Consider the following 15,350-nt stretch of genomic DNA (forward strand, 5'->3'; position numbering starts at 1 on the left):
GCCAAGAGAAATTCATGGCCAGGATTTCATATTAATAATGACTTGTAGTTGGTGGATTGGAGCTCTTCTAGATGGCAAGAGCAACAAAGACACTACAGCCTTTTCTTCATGTCATTAGGTAAAGTCTTGAGCTACCATCTTAACACTGGACAACAGGTCTCTGATCAGTGTGAAACCTTGGCTACAACTTACCTCTAATCAGGGACAGGGGCAGAGGATAAGCAGAAACTGTGGATTGCAAGTATACGCTGGGAACAAGAAGTGATGCTGTGAAAACTGATTCCAGTACAAGCTTACTTGGCCTGGGAGCAACTATTAACTGACTGGATGACCTCTTGACTTGTGTTTGTCCTTTAGGCTGCATGGTTGGTGCTCTGGGTTGTGTTGCTACAACTTTGGACTGGGTAACTGGTCCTATAGGCTGTGTAGCTGGTCCTTTAGGCACTGTGGCTGGTAATTTAGGCCATGCAGCTGGTCCTTTGGCCGGTGTTGTAGGTCCTTTGGCTGGTGTTGTAGGTCCTTTGACACATGTAACAGGTCCCTTCTCTTGGCTCATCTCCACACTACTGCTATTTTTCATCTTCATATGTAAAGGTACCTGAAAGACAAAAAAAGTTATTCTATGCTTGAAATAATTTTAGTATACTGTACAGGTATATGCCAACTTTTTAATCAATCATAAGTATAGTTACTGCCAGTTACAGTACATACAGGGCAATGCAATCAATGGAAATGCATTCTACAAGACTAACTACTGATCAGTCTGGCTATATTATGTACTGTTTGAGACAAGACAAAAAACTGAGCTTGAATGGTGTCCTGGGTCAGACATGGCTGTTTATAACAAGCTGCAGTCCAAATCCAAGAGGTGTCCAGATGTTTACAACCTTGCAAACATTTCCATGCATCTTGTATGATCTAGTCTATCATATATCAGTTCTGACCCTTCTTACTCTCCTAAGCCATATGATGGGATGGGATTGGATGACTTTTATGTCAAAAGCACACAGCTGCTGAGTAAATATCAAACACTCCATACAGCATTTCACTTTTTTTTTCCTTTACCTAAACAAAGCTTTCTTGTAAGCATAAAATAGTTATAAATTATTGCTCATCTGATGAATAGGTTGTGGCATTAACCTAATTTATGTGTCAGCAATTCTATCACATAATTCCTCAACAGCTGGACTTTAAATACTCCCACCTGTGGCTTTTCCAACTCATGCCAGTCTCTCACTCCTAAATTAACACTTTGACCCATCCGGTGCATTCGGCCTGCACCACCCCAGAATCAGCCGGGCATTGCCAGGGCACGTGTGTTTACTCGCACATGTTTATACTCTTTTCTTATTTCTGACCTTATTTTTCACTCTATATTATACAATTTGGACTTAAGTTGTTCACAATAGATTTTTCTAAAACGATATACGCATATAAGGTTGAAGAGAATATAAGCATTACCAATACTATAAGAAAAAGTACAATAAAATGGAAAAAAAACATAGGCAGTTAATATAAATGTTTACACTCTTTATTTTTGATGTTACTTTTTGTGCTATTTTATTCATTTTACTCTTCATTTACAAGCAAATATTTGTTCTATAATAATATAAGTATAAAATAATAATCAAACAACCAACATCACTCATCATCATCCAATCACCTATAAAAAAAAGTGTAAGGAAGGCCAGGCACACTCCATTATCGCACTGCCAACCTGTATATTATTTTATTTCTGACGATATTTTATGTGCTACTTTATTTATTTTAGTCTCTAATTGTTCATATGAGTATTTTCCTACAGTACAGTATTATATCCATCAAGAATGTCAGAATATGGACATCACTGTTACTAACACAGTCTGTCTCTCTGCCTGTCTTTCTCTCTCCATCTGCCAGCCTCTCTCTCTCTCTCTCCCCCCACGATTGGGGTCCAGATTTATCATTCTCTGTGTCACTGTCTGTCTGTCTGTTCATCTAACATCTGCGTCTCTGCCTGTCCGTTCATCTAACATCTGCGTCTCTGCCTGTCCGTTCATCTAACATCTGCGTCTCTGTCTGTCTGTCCCTTATTACAGGGTATACTGCAATACTTTTACACCAGCATGTACGGATCGCAACATGGAATGTAAGGGGTGCGAATGATGAGGTGAAAGAGAGAAAGATTGTCCAGGTGCTTGAGGGTGCGAAAGTGGATGTATGTGGAGTAACTGAAACTAAATGGAGAGGAGAAAGTGTGAGAGAATGGGAGTATGGATGGGGTATATGTGCAGGAGTAGGTGAGAATGAGAGGGCAAAAGAAGGAGTGTGTATAGTTGTGAGTAAAAGATGGAAGAAGAACATAAATGAGTATGGATCAGTTGGGTCAAGGATTGTGTGGGTAAGATTGAAAGTTGGAATACAAATGTGGGCGATTGTGTGCGTGTATGCCCCAACGCAAGATCATGCAAGAAGAGTGAGAGAAGAGTTCTGGACAAATGTGGAAGTGTGCATGGAAAAGTTTGGAAGGAATGAGAGAGTGTTTTTGATCGGTGATATGAATGGTATAGGGAATGTGAAGGTGGATGGAATAGTTGGTGAGTGGGACGTGCCTGCTGAGATAGATGAGAATGGCAGTGCGTTAGTGGACATTTGTGCCGGGAGGGGGTTGGTGATAGCCAATACCTCTTCAAGCACAAAATGATCCACAGGTATACATGGCAAGTGATGAAAAGGGTGAGTGGTGAACTGAATGAAAGGAAGGCAATAACTGATTATGTGTGTGTGGAGGAAAGGATGCGAAGATGTGTAATGGATGCAAGAGCTTATAGAGGTTGGGGGAGTGGACTTTCCGACCACTATTTGGTGGTGACCAAAATCAAGATCCAAGTAAGATGGAGAAATAGAAGAAGGGAAGGACAGGAAGAAGGAGTAGTTGCAAGGAGAGTGGAAAGGTTAAAAGAGGCTGAGAAAAGGGCAGAATATAAGAGAGAAGTGGAGGAATGATTGGGTAAATATGAATTGGAGCAGATGGGGGACATGGAAGGTGTGTGCAGGATATTCACAGAAGAAATATGTGCAGCATGTGATGTGGTGTGTGGGCTGAAAAGAAGACGGAGGGGGGTGCAAGGAACAGTGTGGTGGAATGAAGAGGTGAGACAGGCTGTGGCCCAAAAGAAGAAAGCATACAATGAATGGATGAGAAATAGGGGAGTAGAAGAAGTTGAGAGGTGGAAGAGAGAGTTACATGTAGAAAGGAAGAGAGAGGTGAAAAGATTAGTAAGAGAGAGTAAGAAGAGAGTGGATGAGGAATTTGGAAGGAATTTGAGTGTAAAATGGAGGGACTGTAAGAAATTGTTCTGGAAAGAGGTGAAGAGAGTAAGACAGGGTGGAAGTGAAGTTAGCAGGAGAGTGAAAAATAAAAATGGTAGACTACTAGTGGAGAAGGGAGAAAAAGTGAGCAGATGGAGAGAACACTTTAAGGAATTGTTGAACATACAGGATGGAAGTAACGTGAGTATAAGTGGCTGGGGAATGGCTGGGAGAAGGAGGGAGGTGAGAAGACAGGAAGAAATCAGTAGGATAGAAGTTGTGGAAGCAATGAAGAAAGTTAAATTGGGGAAAGTCCCAGGAATTGATGGAGTATGTGGTGAAATGCTGAAGCATGGGGGAGAGATAGTAGTAGAATGGATATGGAAAATGTGCAGATTGGCCTGGGAGGAAGGTACAGTCCCAGAGGATTGGAAGTCAGGTATAATTATTCCCTTGTACAAAGAAAAAGGGGAAAAAGAAGTGTGTGGTAGTCATAGGGGCATCTGTCTTCCTAGTATAATAGGAAAAGTGTATGGTAGGATACTTATTGACAGAGTTAGAGAAAGAACAGAGGAATTAGTTGGAGAAGAACAGGGAGGCTTTAGGAAGGGAGGAGGTTGTGTAGATCAGATAATCATTCTCAGATCTTTAATGGAAAAGTTTCTAGAGAAGGGAAAGAAGTTGTATGCAGCTTTCATGGATTTGGAGAAAGCATATGACAGGGTGGATAGACAAGGATTGTGGAAAGTATTAAGAATATATGGAGTAGATGGGAAGTTGTTGAATGCTGTGAAGAGTATGTATGATGGTGCTAAGGCTGCAGTGCGTGTGGATGGTGAACTGAGTGAATTTTTCTCTTTGAAGGTTGGGTTGAAACAGGGATGTGTCATGTCTCCATGGTTGCTCAATCTGTACATGGATGGGGTAATAAAAGAGGTACAAGGTAGGGTAGTGGATGTTGGAGTGGCCCCGGTGAGAGAGGGTAGTGTTTGGAAACTCCCTGTACTGTTGTTTGCAGATGACACTGAGTTGTTGAGTGAAGACGAAGGGGAGCTGCAGGGCTTGGTGGCTGAGTTTGGGAGAGTGTGTAAGAAACAGAATCTAAAGGTGAATGGAGGGAAGAGTAAAGTGATGGTCTTTGAGTGAGGTGAAGTCAGTGAATGTACAGCGAGGTTGGATGGTGAGGAATTGGAAAATGTGAGTACGTTTAAGTACTTGGGTAGTGTGATGAGTAAGGATGGAGGTTTGGAGTGTGAAGTGCTTGAAAAGGTACAGCAGGGAAGAAAGGTTGCTGGTTCCTTGAAAGCAGTGATAAGAAGCATGGAAGTGAGCATGGAAGTGAAAAAGTTACTACATGACAGTATTGTGATACCAATTCTAACGTATGGAAGTGAAGCTTGGACGTTGTTGGAAGGACACAAGTCAAGAGTGAGAGCAGTGGAAATGAGTTATTTAAGAGGAGCCTGTGGAGTCACATGGAGAGACAGGCTGACAAATGAGGATATAAAGGAGCGTTGTGGTGTGGATGTGGATGTGATAGGAAGCATTAGGAGGAATACACTGAGGTGGTTTGGCCATGGGGAGAGGATGGAGGGTGAAAGATTGACGAAGAGAGTGTATGTGAGTGAGGTGGAGGGGGGAAGAGGGAGGGGGAGGCCGAGGATGAGATGGAGGGATGGGGTGGAGAGGTATATGAGAGAGGGGGGTGTGAGTTGGGAGCGGGGTAGTGAAATGGCGAGGGACAGGGTGACATGGAGGCGATTTGTTTGTGGCCACCTCGAACGGGATTGAGGCATCTGGCAATAGATAGATAGATAGACAGGTTCGAGATGGATAGTAACGCAACATCCAGCTCAACATCAAACACTGAGCCAATGGGGGTTACTATGCAACATCCAGAATTTTACTTTAAGCAGCTTATGGTTTGGCTAATTATGCCAGATAACTGAGAGTCTACTGAATCTTGGCTCCATTAAAGCAATAACCAGCAATTTTATGCGACATCCGACACTGAAATGGGACTTAACAGGCACTGAGGGGTCTCAACTGGCTCTTAAGCAAGTAGCCAACTGGTGCCAGGGGAAATCCCGAAACTCGGGAGCCAATGAAAATGCCCGCTACACGTCAGCCAATCATAATACGTAGTGGGTGTGGCAAATCTGGTGCACCAAGAATACCAATGCGCCCTCATTCTTGCCCGTGGATGTTGTAGTGTCAAGATCTGCCTGTGTGCTCCCGCTCTTCTCAACATGCAGTTGCAAAACCCTGGTGCTTTGACTAACTCTGTAACATCCTGTACTGTATTGTACTGCAAAGCTAACGGACTGCCAGTGCTCATGTCCTACGGCTCTATTGTGACTGTTGAACTACTCATGCTGCATTGTGTACTATACTGTTTACAATTTTGAACCCACCAGTGCTGTTTCTCCCCATCAATGCCAACACTTATTAAGTACATAAAAAAGTACACTATGTACAGTAATGTATTACTGTACTGTATCATCACTGTATTATTTTCATATGCTTAGTTTTCATCTTTTCCTCATGGTAAAGTTTTTAGGAAAGAGGGTTGAGATGGATAAAATCACAACATCTGGCTCAGTGCCAAATGCTGAGCCAGACACGCAATATCCGGCATTTCATGTTACTCAGCATTGGGCTTGGCTGAATGACAACAGATAATTGAGACTTTTACTGCACATGTGCTAAAGTGAACATGTGTTTAATGCACTTGGCGATTTGCTGCAAGGTGAACAATAAAAGATCTTGAAGAGTGACGAGTCTGCATGAAACTGTTCCAAATTGGGAAAAACTTCTGCAGAGACTTTTCAAATGTTGCAACAGATTTATAGGGAGGATTGTTTGAGCTGTACATAATGTCACAAGTGGTTCCAGCGGTTCAAATCAGGAAGAGCATCCACTGCAGACAATCCCAAATTTGGAAGGCTTTCCATGTAAAAAGACGACGATTACACTGAGAAAGTGCATGCTGTGATCCATGAACACCGTCACCTGACTGTTCATGAAGTTTCCAAAGAAGCAGGCATCTGTAAAAGTTCGTGCCAACCAAAAAACTGAAGATGCATCATGTTGCTGCAAAACTTGTGCCGTGTCTGCCAACAGATTGGCAAAATGAGAACCATGTCACAGTCGGTCTGGAGCTGACTGATTGTTTGAATGCTCAAGATAACTTTCTGAAAAATGTCATAACAGATGATGAAACGTGGGAGTACGGTTACGATGTCGAAACAAGTAGGCAGTCATTGCAGTGGGTTGGAATATAGTCACCACAAATAAAAAAAGCATGTCAGTCACTCAAATGTGAAGCCGTTGCTGATCGTCTTTTTTAATGGAAGGGTGTAGCTCTTTTTTATTGGCAGGGCATTGTTCTTCAGGAATTTGTTCCATGTGGGCAGAAAGTCAATAATTTTATTTGGATGCCTTGAAGCGTTTGAGGGAGGCAGTACGTAGGAAGAGGCCTGAGCTGTGGACAAACAAAACCTGGATGCTGCATCATGACAATCCACCTGCTCACATGTTCCTCCTTATCCGTGACTTTTTTGTGAAGTACGAGATGACTATTGTCCCTCAGCCACCCCGTTCTCTGGATTTGGCCCCTGTTGACATTTTTTTGTTCCCAAAGTTGAAATTCACCCTGAAAGTTTGCCAGTTTCACAACAGGAAAGATAAACAAAAATTCGCCAAGTGGACAACTGTATACACATGTTCACTCAAGTGCGTGTACCTTGATAACTAAGTGACATGGCATGATGTGGCTAGTGTTTGACTACAGCTCAAAGTCACTGCTACACAGCCCTCCCATCATGATCACACACCAGCTACCTGGTGGGCTATTTAAAAAGTTTGGTTTCTTTTCGGTAAAACTTTACACAGGACCACTGCTATGTTTTTTGACTTACAATAGGTGTGATCTTCATGCGAGCACGCTTGGCTGGGGGTTTCTCTTTGGCATCCTCATCGAGACTACGCTTCTTCTTAAACTCAGCTCTTTTTTCCTTTGACGTTGTTGGTGAGGGTGTCCATACCTTATTGCTTGCACCCACTTTCTGTTCAAGAAAACAGACAAGTGATGTTCAGAAACTAATATTAACGGATTCACAACACATCATTTGAAAATTACATAACTTAAATATTTAGATGTATAAATGCTGTATCTAATGACAGTACTGTACCTGGCAAAATGCCAGATACAATAACAAACTCATAAAAAATGTCAAGTACCCAAAAGCAATCATTGATTATTACTGAAATACATACACCATCTCACAGTAATAATATAGCTAAAAATTCCTTCAATTTTCATCATTATAGGAAGGAAAAGTAACTGAAAATCATGAGGAGAAACACTGACTGTTCAAGAAATTAATGAAGCAAGAACACCATATCATAAACATTAACTCAAAAACATACTGTAACTCATTATGTCACAGTAAAATGTCATGTATTTGTGTATTACAACAGCATCACTCACTTTTAAGAACTTATCTCTAAAAAACATACCAGAACCTTTGAAGCATGTCGAATTGTTTCATATTCCTCACTTACTCCCAAAGGATCTTTCACCATCGTAAAATTCTTGAGGGTGAGATCCGTTATCTTGTTTTTATACACTGGAAATTAAGAAAGTATGTGATGTAAATTGTATCAACTAATGAAAAGCACAAAGTGCTTCAAAGGGTAAAACAGGGTAGAAAGGTTGCTGGTTCTTTGAAACCAGTGATAAGAAATAGGGAAGTGACCATGGAAGTAAAAGTCACTGCATGATAGCACTGTGATACCAACTCTAACATATGGACAAAAAGTTTAGACTTCATTGGAATGACACAAGTCAAGAGTAAGAGCAATGGAAATGAGTTATTTGAGAGGAGCATGTGGAGTTACATGGAAAGACAGATTGACAAATGAGAAGTGAAGGAGCATTGTGCTGTGGCTGCAGATGTGATAGAAAGTGTTAGAAATACAGTACACTGAGGTGGTTTGCCCATGTGGAGAGGATGGAGAGTGAGGCTAATGAGGAAAGTGTATATGAGTGAGGTGGAAGTGGGGAGAGAGAGGGGGAGCCCAAGGATAAGATGGAGGGATGCAGTGGACAGGTATACATGAGAGGGGGGGAGTGGCTTGGGGGGGGCGGTGGCTCAATCGGTAGAGAGGTGGCCTGCAGTCCTTACGGACCCAGGTTCGAATCCCAGCTGGGGCAGGGAACAGTTTAAGGATTTGAATTTCATTAAATCAGCCTTTACTGATCTACCAGAAGACCCGCCGACATGTCGTAAAAATACCCCCGCTAATACCAATACACCAGTCCTGTATGAGACAGCCCTAGCATGTATTCAATATGGACGGTGGGTGTTAGCGCCGAAGTGGTGACATGTAGAGGTGTATGGTATGTAGGAGGACTACTGGGCCTTGATAGCAGGCTGTGAAGCCTATGCCCAGAGTCGGACACATAAAAAAAAAAAATAAAAAATAAAAAATAATAATAATAACGGATGGGACATGGTGACATGGAGGTGATTTGTTTGAGGCAACTCCATGTGGGATTAAGTCATCTGGTTATAGACAGATAGATAGACAGTTAAATTGACAGACAGATAAACAGATAGATGGATGAAGCAGAATTTGCATTACTTGATGTAAATCATCATCATCACTGTCAGGGTGACTGGGCAAGGTAATGTAAAATGTATAAATTAATAAAAATCATGAAGTAAAGTGGGGGTTACATGACGTAAGTCATCATCATTTCGTCACCAGACACCAGTCAATGGTCGGTATCACAATGCATGATCAAAACCACATATGTGTAAATGTGTGAACAACCATTTGTCATCATCATCATCATCATCATCATCCAGACCTCCTTTCCCACCCTAGGGCGGGGTGAGGAGTAGCAACATCCAGACAGCCCAAGTTTGCCCAATCCAATAGGCCACGCTCCCATTCACTCATCATTCAAGCCCACAGAATCCTGGCTCTATCTGATACGCCAAATTCTTCCATTTTGTAGCTTCACATAAACATATCCAATAGAGTCAATCCGGACGCTGTCAAGTTAAAAAGGGGTGCCAAATCCCTGATCATGCACTTTTTCTCGCAACATTCATACAGCCAGCTTGATTTCTTGTCAGTCCCCTTGGCTCACAGACTTCCAAACCTCTCTTCCTCACACAGTCATCCACCAAATCCCTCCACCTTCTCCTTGGCCTACTTCACATCCTCCCTCCTTCAAATTCACTCAGATATACCTTTTCCACCACTCTCTTGTTATCCATTCTCTCCACATGACCATACCATCTCAGTACACCCTCTTCAATTCTGGTGTCCACAGACTTCTCACACCACATCTTTCACAAATCACATTATTTCATATCCTATCCACTCTCTGTATACCACATACATTCCTCAGCAGTCACATCTCCACTGTTCTCGCTCTTGACTTTTCATTTTCATGCCATACCAATGTCTCACATCCATATGTTAAAACTGGCATCACTCTCCCTTTCTGACTTCCTCATGGCTGACATTAAAATTTCTTCAATTCATGTACTGCTTGTTACCGATGGCCTCAATACTAACAAGGAATATGAGCATGATGGGGTAGTAGTAGTAGTAACTGTTCCCAGGCAGTCTGGCCGAACAGCCTCGAGTCCCTTAGGAAGGCCGTGGCCGAGACCGGGATTTCCCACAAAGCTCTCAAGGAGTGTATGTTGTGTTGCTGGCGTAGGTGATTGTGTGCAATGCAGTCTTCCATAATGTGCTTAATAGTATGAGGTAGTGTGCTGCATTCTGGACATGCATCAGCGACGGAGTCGTCCAACCTCTTCTGGTAACTTAGGAGGGCTGGATGATGCCCACATCTCAGCCTGGCCAGATGGACCCTGTCCTCACGAGGGAGATAGGATTTGGAGGGGAAGATATCAGGAGGCCGTGCATGCAGCTGTGTGTTGTCTTTAAGTGACTGAATGGTGTGGAATGTGATTTGAGTATGGATATGCTTCTGGAAGCTGGTCTGAGGTGGGCGAGGGGGGAGAGATGACAGTATTTGTGTATGACATCGTGTGCTGGGTATTGTTTTGATGTTCCTTGGTGTGTGTGGGTGTGTTGCCATGCAGTGTAGTGGATGTTGTGGGTTTGTGGAGGCTGCAGAGAGAATTTGGGTGCCTCTCATGTCTAGGTGATCCTTGACTTTCAGGACTGGTTTCTTGATGTAGATGGTCTGTGGGTGCAGTAGCTGTGCAGCCTGTAATTATTTTTAGGGCCTTGTTCTGTATGGTCTGTAGAGTGTTGTAGTGTGTTTTAGTGAGGTTAGAAGCCCAAGCAGGGCTTGCATAATTCATCACTGAACGTATATATTGTTCGTATACTGTGGTGGTGGTTTCTTTGTTGTGCCCAAATGTTGTGTGGGCAAGTGACTTCAAAGCATTGAGACTTGGTGTTATTTTATTTTTAATGTTTGTGATGTGTTGTTTAAAAGACAATGATATATGTCACACCAAGGATTTTGTGTGTGTGTGTGTGTGTGTGTGTGTGTGTGTGTGTGTGTGTGTGTGTGTGTGTGTGTGTGTGTGTGTGTGTGTGTGTGTGTGTGTGTGTGTGTGTGTGTGTGTGTGTGTGTGTGTGTGTGTGTGTGTGTGTGTGTGTGTGTGTGTGTGTGTGTGTGTGTGTGTGTGGTAAGGGAATGTTGTTTATGGTGAGGTGTGGAGTGTGACTGTGTTCTGCTGTCCAGTTTGTGAGAAGGGTCACTGTAGATTTGGCTGGGGCTATTTTGAGCCTGTTTGTGGTGAGCCATTCGTGTAGTGTGTTGAGGTAAGGTTGGAGGATATGTGCAGCTGTGCCTGCATTTTGGTGTGCATATGTGAGTGTTATATCATATGCATAGGAAGCTATGTGTATCTGTGGTGTGTGGGGTGTGGGTATGTCATGCATGTATAGGTTAAAGACTGTAGGGGACAAAAGAGATCCTTGGGGAATGCCATTTGTGAAGTTTCTGATGTTCAAAGACTAACCAGAAAATGTTATATGTGCACATCTGCCTGCTAAGAGGTTTGCCAGCCATCTTTTTGTGTTATTGTGCATGTTTGTGTTAAGTATTTTGTTTGTAAGGCTGTGGCAGGGGATGGCATCAAAAGCTCTGCTAATGTCTAGCATGACTAGGAGTGTTCTGTGTGGTGGCCTAGCTGACTTGATGCCATCAAAAACTCTCTGTGTAAGGTCTGTACGAAGGGTGTTTGTGGAGTGCGGCGGCCTAAAGCCATGTTGTGATGGGGCTAGGGGGGTGTGAGGTGTAACTAGCCGTAGTATCAGTCGTTCAGTGGCTTGAGAAGGGGTGCAGAGGAGTGTGATGGGGCGGTGTGAGGAAGGTAACATGGGGTCTTTGTTGGGTTTAGGGATAGTGATGATAATGCCATGCTTCCAGATGCTGGGTATTGTGTTGTGTGAGTAGCTGTAGTTTGATATATTGCTGAGTGCTTGTATGCCTTGTGGTCCAAGGTGTTTAAGGTAAATGTTGCTTATGCTATCTGGTCCACCGGCAGATGAGTGCTTAAGGTTGCTGATGATGTGCTTCGTCTGGTTGTAAGTGAAAGTTGCATAGTCTGGGTCTGTGGGGAACTGTCTCTTATATCGGATGATACGTCAGTCGTAGTGATGGGGGTTAAGATGGCTGACATGTGAAAAGTGATTGATGAGAGTGTCTGCCTGTTGTCTGTTTGAAGGTATGGTGTCTGTTGTTGTGATGGCAGCATGTGATTGTGTAGTGCTGCTGTTGGAGAGTGTGATGCTGTTTAGTGTTTTGTAGAGTTTGCTGATGTTTATTTTGTGGTCATGAGTCTGCAGATAATTTTTCTAGTTTAGTGTTTGCTGTTCTGATATTTTATTGTTTATCTGAGTGTTGAGTTCTTGTTTTTGTTGTATGGTGTCTTGTGTAAGGGGTGCTGGGGAGTGTCATAGTGTGTCCCATTTTCTGATGAGGCCTTTAATTTCTGGTGTGAAGTTGGGGTTGAGTTTCTCTCTGTTGCTTCTAGGGATGTGTCTTTTGTCTGCATTTTGTATAACTGTATCAAAAGTGTGCACAGCGGTGTTGATGTTTGTGATCTGTTTGCTATTTAATGTTTCAAAATGTTGTTCTGTTTCAGTTGTGAAGGCCTCCCAGTTGGCTCTCTTATAATTAGTGTATGTGTCTGTGGCCAGCTGGGGTGATTCTGGTTTTGGTAGTGATGATGATTGGGAGGTGATCTAATCCAAGGGTTTTGACCACTCCCCAGGATGTTGTGGGGGAGAGGTTTGGGGAACTGAAGGTGTTGTCTGGGGATGATGGGAGAAAGAAGGCTTGGTGTGGAATATGGGTATGCTGATGCAGATTATTCAGTATGAAAAGATGATCTGTCTGGGATTGCATTACCAGCCCTCTGTCTGTGTCAGGATTGTTTACATGGGGTTCCCCCTGTTGTCCTCCAGAACTGTGCTACTTTGCTTACACCCTGCCTAGGTAAACTCATCTTTGTCAACCTGTACAGTACCTTCCCTTCACGCTGAACGTTTTCTCTCAATCAATCTGTCCCAAAGAAGGATAACCATTCCCAGCCCTCTAATTACTGCCTAACTGTTGAAATATCTTGTGTTTCTAAAGTTTTTTAATCTATTCTTATTTCTTAACAAAAAATTTTAAAGCACCTTTCTTATCACAACCTTCTTTCCAGTTGTCAGTATAGGTTTCGCCAGGGACTCTCAACTGGTGATCTTCTCGCCAACCTTTCAGGGTCATGGTTATCTTCCTTGCGGGACTTTGCCAAAAGCTTTGCCATCGCATCTGACATCTCAAAGGCTTTTGATCTAGTCTGACATAAACCTTTAATTTTCAAACTGCCCTATCTACCCATCCTTCTTTCTATGCCTTCATCTCTAGCTTCCTTCTGATCATTCTATAGCTGCTGTTGTAGACAGCCACCATTCTTCTCCTAGAGCTATCAGTAGTGGTGTTCCTCGGGGCTCTGTCCTATCACCAACTCTCTTCCTTCTATTCATCTATAACCTTCTATGCAGTACATCTAACCCTACCCACCCATAAGCAGATCACTTCACCCTTCACCTTCCCATTCACTTTTCACAGTGCCCATCTCAGCAGTTATTTCAACAAACAAGGTATGAGGCGATGGCACACCTGACATCTGACTTGGCTCGTATCTCTGACTGGGTAAAAAGTACTGTAATCTTGTTGTTTTTAATGCATTAAAAACTCAGTTCTTACATCTTTCAACCTGTCAAAATCTTCAGAAGAAGTATCCTCTAACTTTTAACAACATCCAACTCAATCCTGCATCATCTTTACACATACTTGGGGTTTCATTGTCTCAGAATTTATCTTAGAAAGATCATATTACCTCTCTTGTAAAATCTGTTTCCAAGAGATTAGGTGTGCTAAGCTGACTCCCTGCCTTCTTTACCCCAGCACAAATGTTGACTTTTAAATAGGTTTTACTCACCCCTAAAGGGAGTGCACCTCTCATGTGTGAGGAGGCTCCCCATAAACAGCTCTTCTGAACATGATGCGAGTCAAAGGCTTTTCATCTCATTAACTCTCCTCCATAGTGGTAGGTGTGGCAACCATCATCCACTAACTTGATATAGTGCTGCCTACTCCTTCCTTCACCTTTATCATTCTTTCCCTATGTCTACCCTCCTCTCTTCCTATTTCTCTCATCTATTCTGTCGGTTTTTATTACTCTTCTTTCCTTCTCAGATGACTTTACCTTGAGTGACAGGTGTGTTTGTTTCCTGTTAGCCAGGAAACCATTTACAATGCTGATTGGTAACCAAATAGCCAACCCATACAAGTTCCCTACGTGTCAACTTGTGGGTTGGCGGAGGGTTAGTGCCCCTCCCCATACAACTAACTCAAAAGACAAACAGCCACACCTTATGGGAATGAGGCATCTGGCTGTAGACAGTAGATAACAATACTCTCCTACTCTTACTGGCTCCCTTCAACCTCTGTCTCTTCACCACACTCCTGCATCTCTATCTTTTTCCTATCTTTACTTCAATGGTCACTGCTCCTCAAAACTGTCTGCTCGTATCCCTCCACCACTTCGGCAGGCTAATAGCATCAATCTAACAACAAACTTTCAACCCTTTCCTGTCCAACTCTCTAATGCAAGAGTTAACTGTTACTCCCAGTCCTTCATGTATGGAACAAATCAACTCTGGAACTGTCTTCCTCTGTCTGTATTTCCTACTGCCTGCAACCTCTAGTTTTTCAACGGCAGTGTGTCCCGGCATCTCAAAAAGAATGGATCTTGAACCTCGCTCTCTGATAGCTTGCTTTTGTTTATTCTTGGAGAGAACAATCTTGCAGGTTTCTAGTCCTTGGTTCCTTCTTCTCATTAAAAAAAAAAAAAGTTATCCAACAATTCATCTCTCTCCATTCTCCAGCGAGACACTTTTGAGTCATATTATATCTTAACCACCATCTTACTCTTACCTACATTTACTTTCAATACAAACCACCCACATGTGTTCATCAAACTCTGAACTTGTCTGCGAAAATCCTTTTCACTACCAGCATGCAACAAAGCATCATCTGCACATGTCAGATCAAAGATACACCACCCTTCACTATTAATTACCATCCCCATCCCTTTTCAATACATGTTCATATCTAACAAAGAAATTTTAAACAACACTTTTGTGTTGAGATGGAGGGATGGAGTGGAGAGGTAGCTATATGAGAGAAGGGGGTGTAAGCTGGGAGCAGGGCAATGAAATGGCGGGGGACAGGGCGACATGGAGGTGATTTGTTTGTGGCCACCCCTTACAGGATTAAGGTGTCTGGCAATAGATAGATAGACAGAATTTTGTTCTCTGAGTATATCTAGAAAGAATGATTTGCAGTACAATACTGTAAAAGTGTACTATGTCCCAGTTTCTACATCAAAAGGTTCTAATGTTCAACTGATATATTTAGCAGAATTTACTCTATATAAAATAAGACCTCACTATAACAGACTAATTGGGGCCCAAAACATTCCAAAAAACGCGAA

General features: G+C 42.6%; 1 protein-coding gene across 1 annotated transcript in view; it reads right to left on the minus strand.

The window, feature by feature from the left end:
* LOC145390009 (uncharacterized) overlaps window positions 1-15,350 on the minus strand; it is a 297,119-nt gene that overhangs the window by 221,624 nt on the left and 60,145 nt on the right. The window contains exons 6-8 of the mRNA XM_080265104.1: window positions 7,813-7,922; window positions 7,212-7,358; window positions 298-598 (exon numbers count right to left, since the gene is read on the minus strand). Of these exons, the coding sequence (XP_080121230.1) occupies window positions 298-598; window positions 7,212-7,358; window positions 7,813-7,922 (558 nt within the window). The remainder of the gene's footprint in view (window positions 1-297; window positions 599-7,211; window positions 7,359-7,812; window positions 7,923-15,350) is intronic.

The sequence above is a fragment of the Coenobita brevimanus genome, chromosome 14 (genome assembly GCF_032717465.1).
Source record: "Coenobita brevimanus isolate Jiangsu-jjx chromosome 14, ASM3271746v2, whole genome shotgun sequence".
NCBI classification, from domain to species: Eukaryota; Metazoa; Arthropoda; class Malacostraca; order Decapoda; family Coenobitidae; genus Coenobita; species Coenobita brevimanus.